At 47.4% G+C, this 22,058-nt stretch overlaps 1 protein-coding gene across 1 annotated transcript in view; it reads right to left on the reverse strand.

Annotated features, from left to right (window-relative positions):
- Positions 1–22,058, reverse strand: part of LOC148773694 (uncharacterized) — a 1,710,192-nt gene that overhangs the window by 1,475,078 nt on the left and 213,056 nt on the right. Inside the window, exon 2 of the mRNA XM_088833129.1 lies at positions 16,329–16,367. Within this exon, the coding sequence (XP_088689255.1) occupies positions 16,329–16,367 (39 nt within the window). The remainder of the gene's footprint in view (positions 1–16,328; positions 16,368–22,058) is intronic.

Consider the following 22,058-nt stretch of genomic DNA (forward strand, 5'->3'; position numbering starts at 1 on the left):
AGGTACTTCTCTGAGCAGAGCACTGCTTCCTCCAAATCAAGAAGACCTGACCGCCAACTGGCAGCTGGGCATCCACACACCTGCTGCCATCTGCCCAAACCTCCTGTCCTCCAGCTTCCCCGTCTGCCCCTGCCAGGGAGTCCATACGTAAAACCACTCAATCCCAACAGGGATGCACTTGATACCGATATCTGCCAAGAACATAGTTTTTCAATGGTCCCCTTGGCTCCTCTCACCTTGCTCAGAAGATAAGACATCCACCCTGGAGGTCAGATGGAGAACAACAAGCATTATGGAGCCCCCTGGCCTCTCCCTCTGAATGGACTCTCCATCTTAGGCAGCTTCAGGAAGTCAGACGACCCTGGAAGGATCTCAAAAGCTGACAGCCCTGCAGTCAGGTCTCTGCCATGGAGACTTCCAAGTTAAGAGGCACTCTGAGTTGCAGAGCATTTTTTATAGGGTTTTAATTGTTATTACTTTAAAGAATGACTGGTATAAAGCAGTTCCTAAAGGAAATGCTTCAGGGGAGAGAAACGCACTGTCAAAATTAGAATAAATTATTGGGAAGAAGGGAAACTAACTTGTACTGAATTCCTACCAGGAGCGGCATACTTTACCCATGCTGCCTCTCTCAAGTCTCACAATAATCCTACAACAGAAGAATTCCATCTTGATCGTCTCAACTGCAGAAGGAGAAAATGAGATCCAAGAGGACAATAATACCCTTCAAGGCACAGTGTTACGTGGCAGAGAAGGAAACTGAGCAAAGATTCTATCTCGGTCCCCAACCCACATCCACTCTTGTGTTCCCAACACAGGGTGTGCCTTCACTTCTCAAGTTCTCGTCACTGTTTAAGGAAACTCACTAAAGTTGTTCAAGGGTCAAGGAACCTCGTGGTTAAAAACCTGGGCTTCAGAGTCAGGCAGCTGGGGCGAGCTACCAAGCCTCTGGAAGCCTCTATTTCCTCATCTGTGAAATGGAGACAACCTCCAAGACAGTCCGCAATGATCCCCACCTCTGGGTATCCACATCCTCATATAATCCCCTCCACTTGAGTGTGGGCTGAACTCACTCATTTTCTTGCTTTAATTTTAATGAAATTATTCTAATTTCATTCCTAACGAAAGGAATAAAGCAGAGGCAATGAGATGTCACATCCAAGATTAGGTTACAAAAATCTGCCCTTCTGTCTTGAGTGCCCTCTCTCACTAGCGGAAGCTAGAACTCTATGAGCTTTCCTTTGGAGGGGTGCCCATGTGTCAAGCAACTAATGTCTCCAGCCAACAGTCAGTGAAGACCTGAGGCTCTACCAGCCTCCTGTGTGAGTTTAGAAATGGCTCCTGCCCAGCAAAGCTTCAATATGACTGCACTCCTGGTTTACAATTTTATTGCAGTCTGCAAGAGATCTTCAAACAGAGGCCTCTGTGAAGTCACTGCACAACTTGTGACCCACAGAGTCCATGAGATGATAAATGTTTGTTGTTTTAAGCTGCAAAGTTTGGGGGTAATTTGTTACACGGTGCTAGATAACTAATACATTCATCCATATTTGTATTCACTAGACATGCCTGTGCTTTATCAGCAGATCTGAAGGCGAACTGCAGCTCTGATCCTGTCTGTAGCATTATGAAAGGCAAATTGGCATAACCAGAAGTAGTGAGGTACGCTGTATTTCACACTTCAATACATGGAGTCTGACAGCCAAGACAGTCATACAGACAGGAAGCCGTGGGTCTACAGGATGAGATCTGAAGGGTGTGGAAACCAGAGACAATTGGATCTGAAAGAGCCTTAGAAATTAAAGCAACTCCAGTGCATTATCGGAGAAGGCATGGCACCCCACTCCAGTACTCTTGCCTGGAATATCCCATGGATTGAGGAGCCTGGTGGGCTGCAGTCCATGGGGTCACTAAGAGTCGGACACGACTGAGTGTCTTCACTTTCACTTTTCACTTTCATGCACTGGAGAAGGAAATGGCAACCCACTCCAGTGTTCTTGCCTGGAGAATCCCAGGGATGGGGCAGCCTGGTGGGCTGCTATCTATGGGGTCACACAGAGTCGGACATGACTGAAGTGACTTAGCAGCAGCAGCCAGTGAGTTATAGGTGGGGGTGGAGGGTGGGGTTAGGGGACATGCCTTATAGGATTAGTTGAGCAAGGCTTCCCCTAGGGGCCTCTGGAGCCAGGCTTGGGAGGGGTGATGAACAGTGTTCACAGATCAGTGAGACCATCGAGTGCAGCCTGATGGACTGACAATGCCTGCCAGGAGCATCTGGTGGCATGTGCGTCAGGCTTGCCACCCCTGCTACTGGTGCGTCCAGAATGACTCCAGAGAAAATGTGACTATACCCCACCCTAGGAGCCCCCAAGTCATGAAAGATGATGAGAATATCTGCATCAATCCCCCCTAGCCCAACATCATGCTTTGTAAAATATTTTATGCACTCCCCTACACAGGGCCACAGACATGAAGGCTCTTGCTGGGGCTAGAGCTTTGTGACACCAATGTGTGACCCACTTCTTTGGCTGTGACAGATGATGGGCTGTAACTGCCCTGTGGTCACTTCTCAGAGAAAATTCAGAAGAAAGGGGTTGGAAAAGGGTCTTCTAACCCACAAGCTGCTCAGAGTCTCGGAAGAACAACGGTTCTCATCTTTCATTTGTTATCAGGACCTGTCCCAGAGCCCACTCAGCCCAAAGATGGCTCCTTCTCGCTTCTAGGAACAGTTGTTTGCTGTTTGCCAGAGGTGGCTCAGCAGGTAAAGAATCTGCCTACAATGCAGAAGACACGGGAGACACAGCTTCTTCGATCCCTGAATCGGGACGATCCCCTGGAGAAGGAAATGGCAACCCACTCCAGTATTCCTGCCTTCCACGGATGGAGGAGCCTGGTGGGCTATCGCCACGGGGTTGCAAAGAATTGGACACAACTAAACAACTAAGCAGCAACAGAGGTCTCTGGAAGGTGACTTCAGGCTGGGACGGCCTGCTCTGTGCACAACTGTGGCAGGCTTAGAAGCAGAAATAGCACCAGCACCCCACATACTCCGCCCTGCGCCCTCGGCAGGCACCCTGAATCGATCAAGATGTTGTTGTTTAATGAACCGGGGCATGGTCTCAGAGTCCACGTACACACCAGCACTTCCGGCCCTGCCTACAGTCCGCTGGTATCAGCGTGAAAATCAGATTTGAATCAAGGTCTGCTTAGCCTTCCCAGCTCACTCGCTGAGTTTTGCAATGAGCCGCCCTCTCTCTCTTTCCGCAACAGGCTTCACCTGTGAGAAGTCGCACCTCACCACCCAATCCTGGTTGGGCTCCACGAGGCAGAAGATTGAGCCAAACACACACCTGTCCCTCTTCTCCTCGGCCCAGGAAGTAAACTCTTTGTTTCTAAGTGTGGCATGGAGCGTTTAAGACTCCTTCAACCTGCAGGAGCACCAGGCACAGGAGAGCCATCCGTGTTCGCAGCCTGAGAAGTAATAAGGTCCAAGGTGCCCAGCCTCAGACACTTCAAGGTCCACCTGGGCCACGAGTCTTACAGGGGCTAGGTCTCCAAAAGAGATCGAAAAAGGCATTGTGATGGCGACAAGTGCTGTCCCGTGGGCTTGTTGTGTGACTCACCATAGTGAAAGTTGTAAGTGTAGGCTCCTACCTGGGACGGGCACCCCTGTGGTCACGACCTAAGAGGACAGCTGTTATGGGCTGAACTGTGCCCCCTCCAAAATTCACATGTCAAAGACCTGACCTTCTGAACCTAAGAACGTGACTGCACTTGGAGAGACAGTCTTCAGAGACGTAATCAAGGTAAAGTGAGGTCACATGGGGGGCCTAATCAACATGACTGGTGTCCCAATAAGATGAGATTATGACAAACACACACAGGGGGACAACCGTGTAAGGACAAGGAGAAGACAGGGGCCCCAGAAGAAACAACCCTGCGACATCTTGATCTCGGACTGCCAGCCTAGTTTCTGGTGCTTCAGGCACGCGGCCTGTGATGAATTCGTTATTCGTTACAGCAGCTCGAACACAGTAATCCAAAGACTGACCAGAAATTTCAGCCTAAGGAAGTACACAGTATCTTCCTTTTCCAAGACACAGCAACTGGCCGTGATCAAGAAGAAAGACACACAGCTGGGTGATAATCGAATCCTTGAGAGTTGAGAACGTGTTTCCATGGCAGTCGTCGTATGGAACAGTGGAGAGATTCAAGCCAGCATGTATGGTTATCAGCTGTAATCTCGCTGTGGAGCTGGGGAAGGATGCTTAGTTTAAGACCCACATCCAGCTTTAAAGGGCACCAGTGTAATGAGGGAGCCAGGAGGAGTCAGCAGGGTAAATACTATCAGTGCAAGAGGAACCACAAACCATGTCCTCCACTCCCAACAGTGAGAGTCTCTGAGTGTTTTCAGACTTAATAGACTGGTGTGGGGGTGCTTCCCAGGTGGTACTAGTGGTAAAGAACCCACCTGCCAACGCAGGAGACGTAAGAGACACAGGTTCAATCCCTGAGTCCAGAAGGTCCCCTGGAGGAGGGCATGGCAACCCACTCCAGTCTTCTTGCCTGGAGAATCCCATGGGCAGAGGAGCCTGGAGGGCTACAGTTCAGGGTCGCAAAGAGTTGGACACAACTGTGGCGACTTAGCACCCACACACACATACTTGTGTGGGGAACCAGGCTCTGATACTCAATGATAAGGTTATGCGTGTGGCTACAACCATCACGAAGGGTACTTTTGCAATATCTATGGGAATTTAAACTGCTCTGATTGGGACTTCCCTGGTGAACCAGTGGCTAAGACTCCACACTCCCAATGCAAGGGACCCAGGTTCCATCCATCCCCAGTTGGGGAACTAGATCCCACATACCACAACTAAAAGTTCTCATGCCACCAAAAAAAAAAAAAAATGCTGAATGCCACAACTAAGATGTGACACAGCCAAGTAAAGAAATTTTTTTAATAAATAAAATGCTCTGACCTTTAACTGAGCCATTCCACCATCAGGGATATAGTCCACACATGGATTTCTCTACAGATTTCAACAAGATGTATATACAGTGATGTTCACTGGAATATTATTTCTGAGGACAAATCCGTGGAAACAGCCTACCTATCGAGATCAAACACACCATGACACAGGCACGAGGAGACATCTCACAGAGCCATAGAGAAGAAAGGGACAGAGCTGACTGTGCTGAGAGAGAAACAGCTCCAAAATACAAGAAGAAAAAATCACGTCTGAAAGAGTGTGTTCTGGGTGAGTACTTTGGTATCAGTGTTAAAGGCTGCGTACACATTCACAGACACACACTCACACACACACTTTGCGACCCCATGGACTATAGACCGCCAGGCTCCTCTATCCATGGAATTCTCCAGGCAAGAATACTGGAGTGGAAAGCCATTCCCTTCTCCAGGGGCTCTTCCCCACCCAAGCAGGGACTGGACCCAGGGATCAAACCCACGTCTCCTGCATTGCAGGTTGAGCCACCCAGAGTGGTAGACACACACACAGCTTTCTGGAAGGAATTCTGGAGATGCTGGAAAGTAGGAGCTGTTGGGAAGTAGGACAGGCTGGAATAGGGTGGCCAGGGGATGAGGCAGTTCTTTCCTTTCTGTCTCCCATGAATTGTCTAACCAAGTACATTTATAAAGCCAGCAGGAGTTATCTAGGTGATGGGATCACAGGACATTTTTTTTGTTTTCTCCTCTGTACTTGTGTTTTGGGGAGACAACGCTGCGGGTGTGGTTTTTTTAACCTATACGTGATGCACAGAGGAATGAGGAATTTCCAGATGTGTAACAGGTAGCTTTGTGCTTTTTATCTTAACCTTCATGGAGCCTCGGAGGGAGATTAGGAGGAAATACCCCATGGGCTTCAGCCTGTGGACAAATGCTTCAATACACATCATTAGCAATTCTGTAGAGCACAGCAGGGATTTCTTTTGTGCTTCTCCCTTGAAAGGAAACCAGATCACAAGCCGCTCCATGGATCCGAGACAGCTCCTGTCTCTGGGGAGGGCCCAGCCACCTGAGCATCTGAGCAGCCCCAGCATCCCACAGACCCAGGCAGGAGAAGCACCTCTGGACTGAAGAGCACAGGGCTTGTGGACAGGGGTCAAGCTCCTGGGGGCTGGGCTGGAGGATGGGGAGAGGGAAACAGAGGACGGAGCGGGCCCAGGGTGCCGACGGCCAGTCTCTGCCTCTGCATCTGGGCAAAAGGCCTGGTGGGGAAGAAGAGCCAGCGGCAGGCTCAGGCTGCTTCAGCAAAGCTAACTTTCTCTGTCACCATGAATACAATAGCAGGGGTAGAGTGGTCCTAAGGAAACAGTGCCCCACCTGCAGCGTGGCCTCTGGGCGTGGCTTTGGGGGAAGGAGGGTCTTTGGAATCAGAGTCCAGAGCTCAATCTAGCTGTGTGGCCTTAGACAAGTCATTTAACTTCTCTGTGCTTACAGTTCTTCTAGGCAAAGAAGCATCAAAGAAGCCAACAAGCCAGTCTACTGACAGCGCCAAGATGTGACAAGTGCCATAACGGAAATCAAACAGATGCTGTGACCTCAAGGAGGTCTCTCTGAAAAGATGGCATTTAAACTGTGACTCCATTTATATGTAGTGAAATAAGCCATGTCTTGCCCATTGTATGAGCCAGGGCTTCGGGAGAGAACCAATGGTACACTCGAGTTAGGATCAGTTGAGAGGAATTTAATAAAGGGGCTGTTTATAAAGGTGGGGGTGGGGGTAGGGCAGCCACAAGAGATACAGTGCCCTGGGGCTCATAACAGTGGGATTTCAGGCTCTGCCCCCTGGCCCCCCTCCCCCCTCATCTCTGAGCCTGAACACAGACCGAGAGTGTTGCCCGTTGTTTCTTTAGGAATGCAGCAGTCCCTGGCAGGGAGCAGGGTCTGTAAATGCCCTGCCCTCTCCTCCCTCCTCCCATAACCTGCTGTGGCTCCCTATTGCCCAAACCCAATCAGAAAACAGTGTGCAAGAGAGCCTGGTGCTGTGGTCTAAGCAGGGAAGGATCCCAGGATATGGAGAGGGTAGAGAAGAGCAGTGGGTGGATCTGGCGAGAGAAACGGATGCTCTCCATCCATCTATCCATCCATCCATCCTTTTGGCACATCTGAGTTGGGCTGGCACCTCCGAGTTCACTGGCATTCCTAATCCTGCATGCATAAGGCCAATGAGAATTACCTTGTGTATGTCTTATGCGTGTCTGTTTAACTTTAAATGCTCCGTGATTTGCTACAGACACACTTCTTCATGCAAGGGGCTCTTGCTGTCTAGAGCTTTAGATGTTCCAGGTAATCGATGATGCTGCAGCTCTGACTCCAAATTAAATAACTGCGCATTTATTACCCATTACTGGAAGGCACACCGGGAATGCTGCAGCCAGCAGCCCGCAGCCCTGTAAATGCTCACAGCCTTCCCTCTCTCTGTTGGTTCACTCGGATGAGACAGTGTAGAGACCATCTCACTTTTTAGAAGTCAAACTCCCTCTTGCCAATCTAACCTAAATGGGGATGAAGAACACTGAAGCTCTGAAATGACTCCACCAAGCCGAGCCTCCAGGGAGGAGGTAACATCTGGCTGTGGAACCGGGCATGTCTGGCAGCCTCCAAGGCAGGCGGGAATGCAGAATTTCGGTTCTGTGGGCTGTGGATTCCTTCCTTCCTTTCTACTGAGCTGCTGAAGCAGAAAGAAGGGGTTGCCTGCAAGTGGGGAAGCCAGCCTGGATGTGCAGTGAGAAGAATGGGATCTACATTTGGGGTGGGTGAGCTGATGGCCCTTCCATCACATCCCTTCTGCCTGAGTGGACAGATGGAAAATTTCATCCTAACGGGTGGGGAAGAACAATAGGGCCAGAAATTCCCTTCAGGGACAAGACTCATTGTTTTGCAACTTTGCATCCCTAGCGAGCCCTTTCTGCAATCAGAAAGCTGGTGAAGCACCCACCAGAGGAGCCATAAGGAATCCATCTGTAGGAATAAGCCCATCGTCAGAGGGGAGAGTTAGGTACCAAGTGCACCCCAGCTCCTCCATGTGGAGCTTGCAATTTAAGGAGAGCAAGAAGGCAGTGCCTGGGATCAAAAACAATCTAGAGAAAATCAGAACTAACTCCTTGAGCTGTCCCATCCCTACTCAGCATCTTGTAGATTAAAAGAAACAGTCAGTGCAATTACTTCAATCACTTATGCAAAGTAAAACCGACTCCCAAATTGGAAGTGACAGTCTGGGCCACCTGTTTAGTGAGGGCGGGCTGTCCCCAGGTGGGGAGCTGTGCTTTTCCTTTTCATTCTTTGGGTCTTTGCTTGGTCATGAGATGATCATAATTAAAATCACTACTCCTTCACCAGCACCACCATCATCATCGAATAAAGTTAAAGCATCCAGGGGAACTTTCCAGTTCCCCTGAAATGGGCTCCAGGGACCACAGAGAAGCAGGCATCAAGTATCCACATGCTAAGAGATACTTCTCAAAAAAGTTGTATAGTCACAGCATATTATAAGCATAGTAAAGGTACTGATAAGCCCTGTAGTGAAGATATCAAATTAGCTTTGTTCCCCAAAGTTTTGACCACCACCGTTTTTAGAAAATTGCTTTGGGCACTTAACATCATGAACACCCTACAGAACAAATGTGGGGAACGTAGCTTGATGTTAGTAGTCTCCAACCTTGGTTGTCCATCAGAAGTTTTTAAAGACACTAATACCTGAGTCCCATCTCAGAGCAGATGAGCTACTGATGCAGATGGCGGCCAACATGTCAACCTGACCCTGCCATTCTGCTTGAGACCATACCTAGCACTTCACCACCACCCTCCAAACAGAACCAACATCACAAAACACTAAGAGGAAACGGACATGGTGCTGAACTGTTCACAGGAAGGTGACGGGAAGGGGAAATGTTGCACATAAGGGTGCAAAAACTTTCCAACAATTCCCTTTAAAAAAAAATCTTTGACCTTTCCCCAAAGTTGTTTCCCAAATGGCAACTGCTTTGTTCTCCTTTCCCTTCCCCATTGTTCTCCCCGCTGGATGGTCTCAAAAGCCTCTATTATTCTACCAATTCCCTTTGAATCTAAGCTTATACGATTCACTCAAGAATAATAGTAGCACTCTGTTCTTACTCAAATCGCCCCCCACCAGGGGCCTTGCCCCCCAATCCAAAATAGCTTATCAAAGTGTATTTTCCAAATCCACATCCACTAAAACATCCTTTACAAAGAGTTCAACATAAACTCTTATGGCTAGGTGGAGAGGAAGACATTTTTATAAGACTAATGGGGGGACTGGAAAGATGAACCAGGAAGGTTGCACGGAAGAGATGAGATTCCAGTCACCTTGAGGCAAGGGTTCATGCAGAGGAAAGCAGGAAGAACCCGGAGGGTAAGGACAGGGCCTGCACAAACCTCATCATCTGAGAAAGGAGCTGGGGGAGCAGGGAGGAGGAAGAGAGGTGAAAGGTTTGTGTCATGATAGACTGAAGGGCTTCAGTGGAACAAAGGATAATACCAAGCAAGTATTACCGTGTGCCAGATACCTTTCTAAACACTCCATTTATCTTGCTTTGCTTAAACCCCACCACAACCCAGTGGTGTGGGCACTGTTTTCCCAGTGAGTCAGCAGCTGGGCTGAGATTTGAGTCAAGGCGCTCGTCTTCAGGGGCCATTTGCTTAACCACTGCATTAAAGAGTAATGAGCTAGAGCACCGATAAAAACCAAGCCAATTAAGTAGCCAGAGTGACAGGGCTCCGGAGTAACCCAGACTCTTGCTGTCACAGACAGGCACTCGGACCAGAGCCTCAGCATCACCTGGGAGCTTGTAAGAAATGCAGCATCTCAGGCCTCCCTCCAGATGTATTGAGTCGGGTTCTCCATCTTAACCAGAGCCCCCAGGGGTTTTCCCGACACGTGAAAGTGTGGGTGATGCTGGTCTGGAAGTCAGGGGTCAGTATTGACAAGTCTAATTGGAGAAGGGGCGCTGCGGACGGAAACAGAGCCGGTAAGAGCCCCCATGAGCTGCTGGGTATAAATACATTTCCACAGCCACACACAGCTGGCAGCTGTCATCTCTGACAGTGAGCAAGACAGGTGTGGCTAAGAGCTAGAACCAGACCCAGGTACTAATGGCTCCACAGCCCTCACAGATGTGTGACCTCAGGCAAGTTATGAAATGCTGAAGACTCACTTTCACTGTTTAAATTGGAGGCAAAGGACAGTTTCTCGGGGGCTTGCCTAGAAGATTAGGTGAGAAACTCTATACCTGGTGCTCAGCACAGTGCATCGTACATATTAACCCCTCTGCAAGCATTATCTGTTACTATGACCATATCAGCATGATAACTTATGGGCATTAAGCTAGCTCTGAAGTCTCGATTATAGTGGCAATGCCTGGGAACACGCAAGAGGGTGCGGAGAAATTCAAAGTGCAGGTGAGCTCCTTGTCCTCATTGTGCCTGGATGGAGTTCACAGATACCATTTCATTCTTGACTTTGACTGTTAGAGAAACGAGGGTTACAGCCTCCTTTTCAAAGAAGTGAAAGGCGACCAACATGTAGAATTAATAACAAGATGCCTACCTTCCAAATCAGCAGGTAAGATAAAAACAAATCGAACAGAATCCACAGTGCCAAGAGAGAGAAAATAAATGAAATGGCAAGAAAAGTTCTTTTCAAGGAATAACTTTTTAAATGACAGGTGGTCAAACATACATAATGGCAAATAGACTGAAGGTGAACTCCTCAATTAAAAGGCTAAGATTCTCAGACTGGGAGCATAAACAAGATCTATCCACAGACTATTTCCAAGAGACATCTGCATTTCCAAGAGGAAATTTAAAAAGAGTAACAATGAAAAGATGTGCCCAGGCCTTTGGGAACCAAAGACAGATGGAAAGCAACACTGATTTTAGAAAAAAAAAAAACCCAAGGCAGAAAGCATTACCCAAGCTCAAGATAGTCGCTGTATGTTAATAAAAACTTCAGTCTATAACCAGCGCTAGTCAGTAAATCCCCCTTGTAAGCCAAAGAACATGGACTCAAAATATATAAAACACAAACCATGGCCATTGCCAAGAGAAATCAACAGAAATATAGTAGTGTGGGAGACCTGAACCAACCCATCTCAGGTTAACAAAAAAAGGATCCAAGGCCTTATTATAAAATGTATAAGGTTTGTCAGATACAGACCACAACTTTATAAGTGTCCAAAAGACTATCTCAGGAAAACTTAGCCAGACTTGCCCATTTATCAATCCATTCACCCACTCTTACCCAACCATCCACCCACCCACCCAAACTTCCACCCACCCATACATACATACATACATCCCCCCACCCACCCAAACATCTACCCATCCCCCCACCCACCCAAACTTCCGCCCACTCACCCATACATACATCCACCCACCCACGCACCCACCCAAATACTCATTTACCCACTCATTTACCCAGCTATTCATTCACCTACCCACCCATTCATTCATCCACTGATCCATCCACCCACCCACCCATCCAATGTGCACTGAGAATCTACTCCATACCATGTACTACACAAAGTGCTGCAGCTCCAATGGAATAAAAAGGTATGGTTCCTACTATTAGGAATTTTACAGACTTTCTCCAAGCACAAAGAAAGGTAAGTAGACAAAGTTATTAAAAACAGAGGCGTGAAGACAAACAATGGGGTGTGACCGAGTGTAACAGGAATAATAAGGTGTCAGAAAAGGTCTCAGGTTTTCATTCAACAAGACATGTGAAGACAAGTGAGAAAGACATGGTTCTTGACCAAGCTTATATTTTAGTAAGAGAGTCGAGTAAATAAACATGAGCACGAGAAAAGAATATTATTCCGGATGACACAGAGTGCCAGGAAGGAGGTAAAACAGAGCAATAGGAAAGGACGTGAGAGGGGCAGGAAAGATGCTGATTCTTTGGCCAGTCCTCAGAGGCTCCTTAAAGGAGATGGCCTTGGATGTGAGAGCCTCCAAGGTCAGAAAGGTGCCTGGGAGCCAGCCCCGGTCAGGGTGCCTGGATATTATTCTTAGAACCATCGGATGCCTCTGGATCTCCCTGGGTACTTTGAACGGGTAATTCCATATGGTTCTGCGGGGCCCAGAAGACACCTCAGGTTCCCTGGGGAACCAGACACCTTTCGAAGCCAGAGCTACCTATGCTGGCAGGCTTGCAGCACCCACAGAGGCTCAGATGGTAAATCCTTCTCTAATTACACTGGTAATTATGAACCGACACTTGCTGAGCTGGAAAGAGCATTCTTCCTGTTAGGAGATGATCGCTGGGAAGCCAGCCCCAGCCACTCAAACAGGGAGGATGCCGTGAATTTACAAACGGCTGATGAAAGGAGGTGAGATGGGGGCACCGGAACCACCCTGAGAAGTGAGGAGCCTGGACGTGGGGAAGGAGACTCGCTGCCGGCTCTCAAGGCAGCATCAGGAGGCACGAACACCATAGTTGGTCGAACCCGCACTTAATCCCTGTCCTGCCTCCAGAGAGCCGGGTGGCCTGGGATGGTAATTTCCCTCTCTGGGTGTGAGGCTCCCCACCTGCAAGTGGGTTTCCTGATAACCTTTCTTGCGGGAGTTCACCCGGCACACAGAGGGTCTGAAAAACGCCAGGCCCTGCCCTCTGGGTTCTCCCGCACTCTTGTTCGGAAGCTCCGGAGGGAGGGGGAAGGAAAGGAGGATAAAAGGAAGGGAGCTGCCAACCACAGGGGTTATTATGCTCCCTGTGATGCTGCAAGGGGGTTAAAGAACCCGTGACAATAAGATTCTCGCCCCACATTCCCCGTGACGGAGAACAACAGAGTCGCGGGAACAGAGCATCCATCAGAACTCACAGAGAGGAGGCAGGCGAAGGCAGGTGATCAAAGGAATAAATCCACTGCAATCTGAAAAACAGCCTGCCTGCGTTCATCCATCTGGGAGGTGATGCAAGGACTCACACTCCAGCCAAGAACATGATTTTTTCTACCCAGACCACCCCGAGTGGCCATGGGTGTGGCAGGTTTCCAGAGCAGACCCCCTCGGGGCTCATCAATCTTCTCCTGGGCCTGGCCATGTCTCCCAGCTCCTCGGCCCCCACTCTGAGCTAAGCTTTGAGAAATATGCCACTGCCAAGGAGATTTATCCATTTTAAAAGGTCAGAGAATTACTGCCATTGAAACTTGTGCACGGAGCAGGTGTAAATATGCCCCAGGTCCCCCTCGTGCTTTATCACGCTCAGGAGAGGAAACCTGGTGGAAGTTACCTTCCAGGCAGAGCATTTAACTGCTTGGTGCCTGGGGTGCCAGGGACTCCCTGGGGCAGGACCTACCTGCTCTTGTCACCTTTATCACCCTATTCCCCTCTCACCTGGAAAGCATCCGATCTCCAGCTTCCTGGGCTGCCTGCAATGCTGGGGACCTAGAGCCTCCCCGTGCAGTTTTGTGCGGCATCCCGCGGCGGGGAGAAGGATGAACAACTACACACACAGAATATGGACCACACCCCAGTTACTGCTGGAGTACTGAGAAGGCAGGGCACAAAGTCAGTTAAAAAACAACCACCTTGACTGTAGATACCAGATCATCTGTCTTTCAATATGCCTCCTTGTGGTTTTGCCAGGAAAAGAGAAGAATGGAATGTCTTCCTCCCTGCCTTGCCCCCACATAGGAATTCTCACAACCAACTTAGAAGTTCTCAGCATCTCAAGATGTTCCAAGGACTATGTGGGTCCAGGAAAGCCCAAACTGTAGTGGGGATTTTTAAAAATGACCATGTGCATGTATGCACACTCAGTCGCTCCAGTTGTATCCGACTCTTTGAGCCCCATGGACTGTAGCCCATTAGGCTCCTCTGTCCATGGGATTCTCCAGGCAGGAATACTGGAGCGGGTTGCCATGTCCTCCTCCAGGGGGTCTTCCCAATCCAGGGACTGAATCCATGTCTCCCGCAGCTCCTGCACTGAAGCTAGTTTCTTTACCCCTGAGCCACTGGGAAAGCCCCCAAATCTCCACGCCCATGTGGAAAATGCCTAAAGGAGTCTGGAGAAACCTGTAGACACAGCTGGGAGAAGCCAGGTTGCAGAGATGCACAGACTTGCATTCAAATTCTATCTCTGTCGCTCACAGGCTGTGTGACTGCAGGCAAATTGCTTCACCTCTCTGGGCTTCCAAACCCCACCTCCAGTAGGAAAAGAGGGATGAAGAGATTCAGTCTGCATAGGTGCTGTCTGGAGACTGAGACTAATTCAAGTAGTAGCACACAGCTCACAACTGAGACCCAAAGAATTGTTATTGTTTTGTCAAATTGACTGTCAGCCCTGAGAGAGAGAGAGAAAGAGACTGAGTACCCGGGTCAAACCACCCACCAACCAATCAAGTGACCGCTTGATCAAGTGGCCCAGCAACTGCAGAGTCTCCAAAGTTTAGCGGTCAAGATGCCACATGGACCAAGGGAGACTGGCCAGGAATGACACAACAGTCCCTCAAGGTGACAGGAGCCTGCGTGCCCTCCACTCTTCTTCCACCCCAGTTTTTCCCGGGGCAGTGCCCAGAACAGGACGTGCTACACGGGGCTGAAACCCCCAAATGCAGGACAGATGGTGGTCGGAGACAAGGGCCCAAGAGCCAGCCTGCCAGGCTTCAAATCCTAGCAAACACTGGAGACCTTACCGAGACTCTTTTTCCTCTTGTTATGGATGGGGAAATTTTCCAAGACGCTAAACAAATTTGAATACAGTTCTTTGAAAAGTTAAACACAGAATTACCACATGACCATGCAGATCCATTCCTAGGTACATGCCCAAAAGAAATGAAAACAGGTGTCCAAAAAAATACTTGTACACGCATGTTCAGAGCAGCAATATTTACCACAGCCAAAAGGTAGGAAGAAACCCAGATATCCACCAACAGACAAATGTATAAACAAATGTGGTCCGTCCATGCAATGGAACATTATCCATCCATAAAAGGGCTGACATCCATGAAGGGCTGACACAGCCACCTCTTTTTTATGACACTTATGGACAAGTCTCATAAAAAAGACGCTCAGTGGAAGAAATCAGTCAAAGAGGCCATACACGGTTGATTCCGTTTATATGAAATGTCCAGAACAGGCAAATCCAGAGAGAGAGAGAAAGCAGACTGGTGGTTACTTAGGGCTTGGGAGGAGGGGGAAAGGGAAATGGGTGCGAACCGGGTCATCTTTTGGGGTGATGAGGTGGAAGGTGAACAATATACCCAATGCCACGAAATTGTCTGCTTTAAAATGGGTATTATTATGTTATATGGATCTCATATCAATAAATTACTTCCCCCAAAAAACCCCACAGTTCCTCAGACTCTTCTGCCAGTAGCTGGCAGCCAACCGCAGGAGCCTGGGGAGCACTGCTTCACATGATAATGATGCTGGGAGGTGGGGAGGGGGCGGCAGAGCACAGAGCCCTCTCGAATCACCACTCCAGCGACAGAGACCACTGGTTCAGCCTCTCCATGAAGCCTCTTCCGCCACTTACCACATCTCCAGTCCACTCGAGGGCCAGCCACACCCTCTCTCCAATCCCACCAAACGGGAAATTTACATGAGTAATAAAAAGCTGCGGCCTTGACACTGATCTCAGAGAACGGAAAAAAAAATCCTTTACATTTGTATTAATTTTCTTTCCCGGGTTTTAACTGAAGAGAGGAAACAGCATCACGAGGGAAATAAAACCTGCCTTTGTCTGTCTGAGGGCCATGTGGCTTCATTAGAAATTACATTAGTTCCTCATTAAGCAACAATAATAATGTAGAGTTGGAATCAATAAAAAAAAAAAATGCTTTGCCCCAAGGTATATATCCGTTTTGTCCAATTATATTCTTACAAGGCCGAGCTCTGGTGGCTTAAACGCTAATGAAAATGTGGCAGGGGTAATGCCGGAAGACAGAGGAAGGGCAAGATTCCTGACAATTACTCTCATTGTTCCTAAAGAGAAGCCACCTAACCACCCACCTAATGGGCATATATCAAGGTCACAAGTTAAGCTTCATCTCACCAGCCTTCCCTGATCAATCAGTAGTAACTGTTCTCAGGAAGGGTTGAATTGTGCTGCAGATGATTAGAGATGTCTGCCTTGGGCATGGGATTGGACATCTGCGCCTGATAACAAGGTTAAAAAAATGATAGGCTCTGAGCGCTGGCAATGCCCACCCATCTCCTTAGCCACGCCCACTGCATGGCTGGGCTGGGTTTGCACAGTAGTAGAAAACAAGAGAGGTGTTTAGCTCTTTGCTTTCCACCAGACTTAACAGCAATCCTAAGTCAGAACAAAATGAGTACTTACCTGACCCTCGACCAGGCTGTACGGCAGAGACGGTTGATCCTGCATAAAAAAAGACAAAGACAAGAAACACTGAGTTTTGCGTTGAAAACAACTGCTTTTCCTTTTTCTTTTTTAAAATTTTTTGATATGGAACATCTTTAAAGTTTTTACTGAATTTGTTACCGTATTGCTTCTGTTTTATGTTTTGGTGTTTTGGCCCCAAGGCATGTGGGATTTTTAGCTCCCTGACCAGGGATTGAACCCTCACCCTTGCACTGGAAGGCAAAGTCTTAACCACTGGACCACCTGGGAGGTCCCTCCTTTGTTTTTCTCTTAGACAAAATAACTATGTTCCTTGGAAAGAAATATTTGATTGATTCAATCCAAAGATACTGATTTGGTGCCTAACACATGCCAGGTGCCATTGTCAGCTCTACGTTTTTCACAATAAACAAGATGGCAGGTCCCTGCCACCAGGTGGGAGAGAGGAAGAAGGACACAGCAAATAAGGAAGGTAATAAATTACCAAAAATGAAGACAATATCAGAGAGTGAAAAGTCCAACAATGGTAAAAAAAAAAAAAAAATGGGATGGAGAATGACAGGGGCTATTTTAGGCGGAGGGTCAGAGACGGTTGAGAGTCAGATGGCGAGAAGGAGCTGGATACATCTGGAGCAGGTATTTTCAGTGCAGGAACATCAGGTACAAAGGCCCTGGGGCAGGCAGGAGTGGACAGGGCAGGAAGGCTGGAGTCTCTGGGGACGGTCAGACATCAGAGAGGCAGGCAGGGGCCAGATCATGTCTGGCCTTGAAGGTCAACACGTGGAATTTGGTCTTTTTCTAAGCAGGTTCAGAAGCCACCAGAAGACTGTAAGCACTATTTCACAGAACGAAAAGCCATACCCTACTTAGGAGCCCCAAAGAGTCCCCATGCTGTTGACTGACTCACGCACATGCTCCACTTGTTCTCAGAATGCCGGGCCAGCTCTCAGCACGGGAGGGGTCCCAGCTGAGATGAAAGGGAAAAGGCGAGTTGCAAGCACACTTTGTGAAATGCAAACCCCAGGCCAGCCTGCCCCCAAGCCCAGGACAGCACTGTCCATGCCAAGTAAACCTTCCCTCCCTTCCTGTCTCCCTCTGCCCTCGGCTCGTGTTCCCACCATATTTCCTATTGGTCAAGATGGTTTCCCACCAAAAAGGAGAGAAGATACCACATGCTCCCCTTTTCCCCACCTTAAATCCAGATCAAGCCCCTTCATCACACACCTGTGACCTCCACCAGCACTTCAGACTCATGGAAGAGAAACAAGAGAACCCCTTTCCTAGACTCTGCCGGACAAAAGAAAATGCCCTGGCACTGGCTAGTCCCAATCCCCAGGCTTCAGGCCCAACAAGCTGTGGGAAGCTTAACCAAGCCAGTACCTTAAGACAAAGAGAGGGGACGTTCAGCCCAAGGTCTAGGGTACAGCAGAGCTCTTCTCACAGTCACTGAGAGGATAACATTCCACTGTGACCTCCCACCCACCCCACTGAACTCCAGGCTCCCCTCCTACTTCACTGGGTGGTCATGGGAATTAAATACCACACACCCAGTCCACAGACAGCGCTCATCAAAGACCCCAGTATCAAGAGTTGTTATCAGCCTAGACCAGCATTTTTTGCCATAAGCATTTTCACCACAAACATTTTCACTGCAAAATTAATTGACCATGAGGCGATTTGCTATAAAAGATAAAATAACAAAAAAACTAAAGAAGGACATTAACAAGGACATAATGAAACAAGAAAAATGAGTAACAAAATTTAAGAATTTATTGTGAAATACAAAATATTTGCACACATGTATAAAGTGCATGTAGATATATGTAATGGAATACAATTCAGCCATAAAAAGGACACACAATGTCATTTGCACTGACATGGATGGACCTAGAGCTTATCATACTGAGTGAAGCAAGTCAGACAGAGAAAGACAAATATCATATGATATCGCTTACATGTGGCATCTAAAAAACACTGGTACAAGTGAACGTATTCACAAAACAGAAATAGAGTCACAGATGTAGAAAACAAACTTATAGTTACCAAGGGGGAAAGGGGCAGGGAGAGGGATAAATTGGGAGACTGGATTGAAATATACACACAACACTATATACGCTATATATAAAATAGGTAACTAACAAGAAGCACAGGGAACTCCATTCGATACTCTGTAATGAGCTATATGGGAGAAGAATCTGAAAAAAAATGGATATATATATAGGTATAACTAAGTCGCTTTGCTATACAGCAGAAACTAACACAACATCGTGAATCAACTATACGCTAAAAAATTAATTAAAAAAAAAACGAAATTCATGCAGATTCACAGCAATACTGGACAAAAAACTGAGAGTGATCAGATTCAGACCCCAGGATTTGTTGTCGTTGTTCAGTTGCTAAGTTTGCTCAAACTCATGTCCATTGAGTCAGTGATGCCATCCAACCATCTCCTTCTCTGTCGTCCCCTTCTCCTCCTGCCCTGTCTTTCCCAGCATCAGGGTCTTTTCCAATGAGTCAGCTCTTTGCACCAGGTGGCCAAAGAACTGGAGCTTCAGCTTCAGCATCAGTACTCCAGGGAATATTCAGGTTTGTCAAAATGAATATCCTACAGCAGTTGTTTTTCTGAGTGTTGGTGATCTCAGTTTGACATGATGTGGTTTTAAAGACATCTGATGCACATTGGAGAGGGTATCCATTCCCTTCTCCAGGGGATCTTCCCGACCCAGGGAGTGAACCCAGGTTTCTTGCATTGCAGGCAGATTCTTTACTATCTGAGCCACCAGGAAATCCCAAACGCCAGGATGCACGCTTGTAACTAAACTGTGTGTCACTGCTGTTTCTTCTTGGCAGACTGACATGTGTCCACTGATGAACATTCCAAGTTCTACTGGAAACATGGGTTCCACTCTGCTCCTTCAAATCAGGAAAGGATTTGCAAACTAGTGTTACCATTTTCTAGTATGTGATTTGGCTTTGCATTATTTCACACTTACAGTAAGTTTTATCTATCAAGTCGATGAAACCATCATGAGGGCTGAGATTGATGAAAGGCAAAAATGGGCATTCTGCATCAGTGGAGAAATGAAACCAACTGTTAACCAGTTATTTTATCCTTTATGGAGAAATTTCCCTACAGTCAACTAGTTGTGGGCGAAAATGTTTGCAGCAAAGGTGTTTACAGCAAAGATGATTTAGGACAAAAATACCCAGAACTGCTACTAGTATTTATTATCACTGTTGGTCAAGTTCACACACCACAGATTAACAATGAACATGGGGGAGGACCAGTCAGCACAGATTGTCCACATAAAAAGAAATCTTTGGGGACAAGACAGAGCTATAGTTTGGAAGCAGGTAACTCACAGAATAAATGTTGAGCTGTTTTTCCTACCCCCTCCCAAAGACTGTTAGACCAGGCAGGACTATGGTGTTTTACTCTCCCATTTGCAAAGTACAAACAAGGGGGCTCGTCCTGTCTGCCTGTGCAGAAAGGCACAGACGGGGTAGATCACCTGATTTCTCCCCCATCGGTGCCAGTCCAGGGTGCAGGCTCAGGTGGGTCTCTGACCTCAGCTTACAAGGGAGGCACACAGCGAAAGGGCAGGGGTAGGCAGACGCGAGAGACGCCCGGCTCCCGGCGGCGCGGACGCGAGAGACGCCCGGCTCCCGGCGGCGCGGACGCGAGAGACGCCCGGCTCCCGGCGCAACCGACCACGTGCAGAATCGTGGCTGAGAGGAGCTGCCCCGCGCCCAGAGTTAGGGCGGTGGCCGAGAGGAGCTGTACCACGTCCGGGAGGCGGTGGCTGCTTGGGCACCGGAGGGCCGGGAGGAGCTGATCCACATTCAAAGCAGGAGGGGCGGCCTTGAGGAGATACCCCTCGTCCAAGGTAAGCTGCAGCGGCTGCGCCTTGCTGGAGCGGCTGGGAAGAGATACTCCACGACCAAGTGGAATATAAGAATCCAGTGTTCTGGGGAGGAAGGAACAAGACAGCGAGACCACTTTCTTCCCCACAAATTCATCAGAAGAACATTTGAACGTGGAGTAAAGTCCACAAAACAACTTCTGAATACTGGCAGAGGACATCAGGCTCCCAGAAAAGTAGCCCATTGTCTTCTAAAGGAAAGAGAAGAAATCCAGCTCCACCCACCAGAACACTGACACATGCTTCCCTAAACAGGGAACCCGGACAAGTCACCTGTCCAACCCCACACACAGCGAAGAAACTACATAATAAAGAGAACTCCACAAACTGCAAGAAGAGGGAAAGGACACCCCAAGCAAAGCAATATAAGCAAGATGAAGAGGCAGAGAAATACCCAGCAAGTAAAGGAACAAGATAATTGCCCACCAACACAAACAAAAGAAGAAGATATAGGGAATCTACCTGATAAAGAATTTCGAATTTTGATGGTGAAAATGATTCAAAATCTTGAAAGTAAAATGGAGTTACAGATAAATAACCTAGAGAAAAGGATTGAGAAGATGGAAGAAAGATTTAATAAGGACTTAGAGGAAATAAAAAAGAGTCAATATACAATGAATAATGCAATAGATGAGATCAGAAACACTCTGGAGGGAACAAACAGTAGAATAACAGAGGCAGAAGACAGGATAAGCAAACTAGAAGATAGAATTGTAGAAATAAATGAAACAGAGAGGAAAAAAGAAAAACGAATTAAAAGAAATGAGGACAATATTAGAGACCTCTGGGACAATGTTAAACGCTCCAACATTCGAATCATAGGAGTCCCAGAAGAAGAAGACAAAAAGAAAGACCATGAGAGAATACTTGAGGAGATAATAGTTGAAAACTTCCCTAAAATAGGGAAAGAAATAATCACCCAAGTCCAAGAAATCCAGAGAGTCCCCAACAGGATAAACCCAAGGCGAAATACTCCAAGACACATATTAATCAAATTAACAAAGATCAAACACAAAGAACAAATATTAAAAGCAGCAAGGGAAAAGCAGCAAATAACACTCAAGGGGATTCCCATAAGGATAACAGCTGATCTTTCAACAGAGACTCTTCAGGCCAGAAGGGAGTGGCAAGATATACTTAAAGTGATGAAAGAAAATAACCTACAGCCCAGATTACTATACCCAGCAAGGATCTCATTCAAATATGAAGGAGAAATCAAAAGCTTTACAGACAAGCAAAAGCTGAGGGAATTCAGCATCACCAAACCAGCTCTCCAACAAATGCTAAAGGATCTTCTATAGACAGGAATCACAGAAAGAGTGTATAAACTTGAACCCAAAGCAATAAAGAAAATGGCTACGGGATCCTACTTTTCAATAATTACCTTAAATGTAAATGGGTTGAATGCCCCAACCAAAAGACAAAGGCTGGCTGAATGGATACAAAAACAAAACCCCCATATATGTTGTTTACAAGAGACCCACCTCAAAACGAGGGACGCATACAGACTGAAAGTGAAGGGCTGGAAAAAGATAGTCCATGCAAATAGAGACCAAAAGAAAGCAGGAGTAGCAATACTCATATCAGATAAAATAGACTTTAAAACAAAGGCTGTGAAACGAGACAAAGAAGGAAACTACATAATGATCAAAGGATCAATCCAAGAAGAAGATATAACAATTATAAATATTTATGCACCTAACATAGGAGCACCGCAATATGTAAGACAATTACTAACAAGTATGAAAGGGGAAATTAACAATAACACAATAATAGTGGGAGATTT

The sequence above is a fragment of the Moschus berezovskii genome, chromosome 27 (genome assembly GCF_049115385.1).
Source record: "Moschus berezovskii isolate FMDL1 chromosome 27, NW_MosBer_1.0, whole genome shotgun sequence".
NCBI classification, from domain to species: Eukaryota; Metazoa; Chordata; class Mammalia; order Artiodactyla; family Moschidae; genus Moschus; species Moschus berezovskii.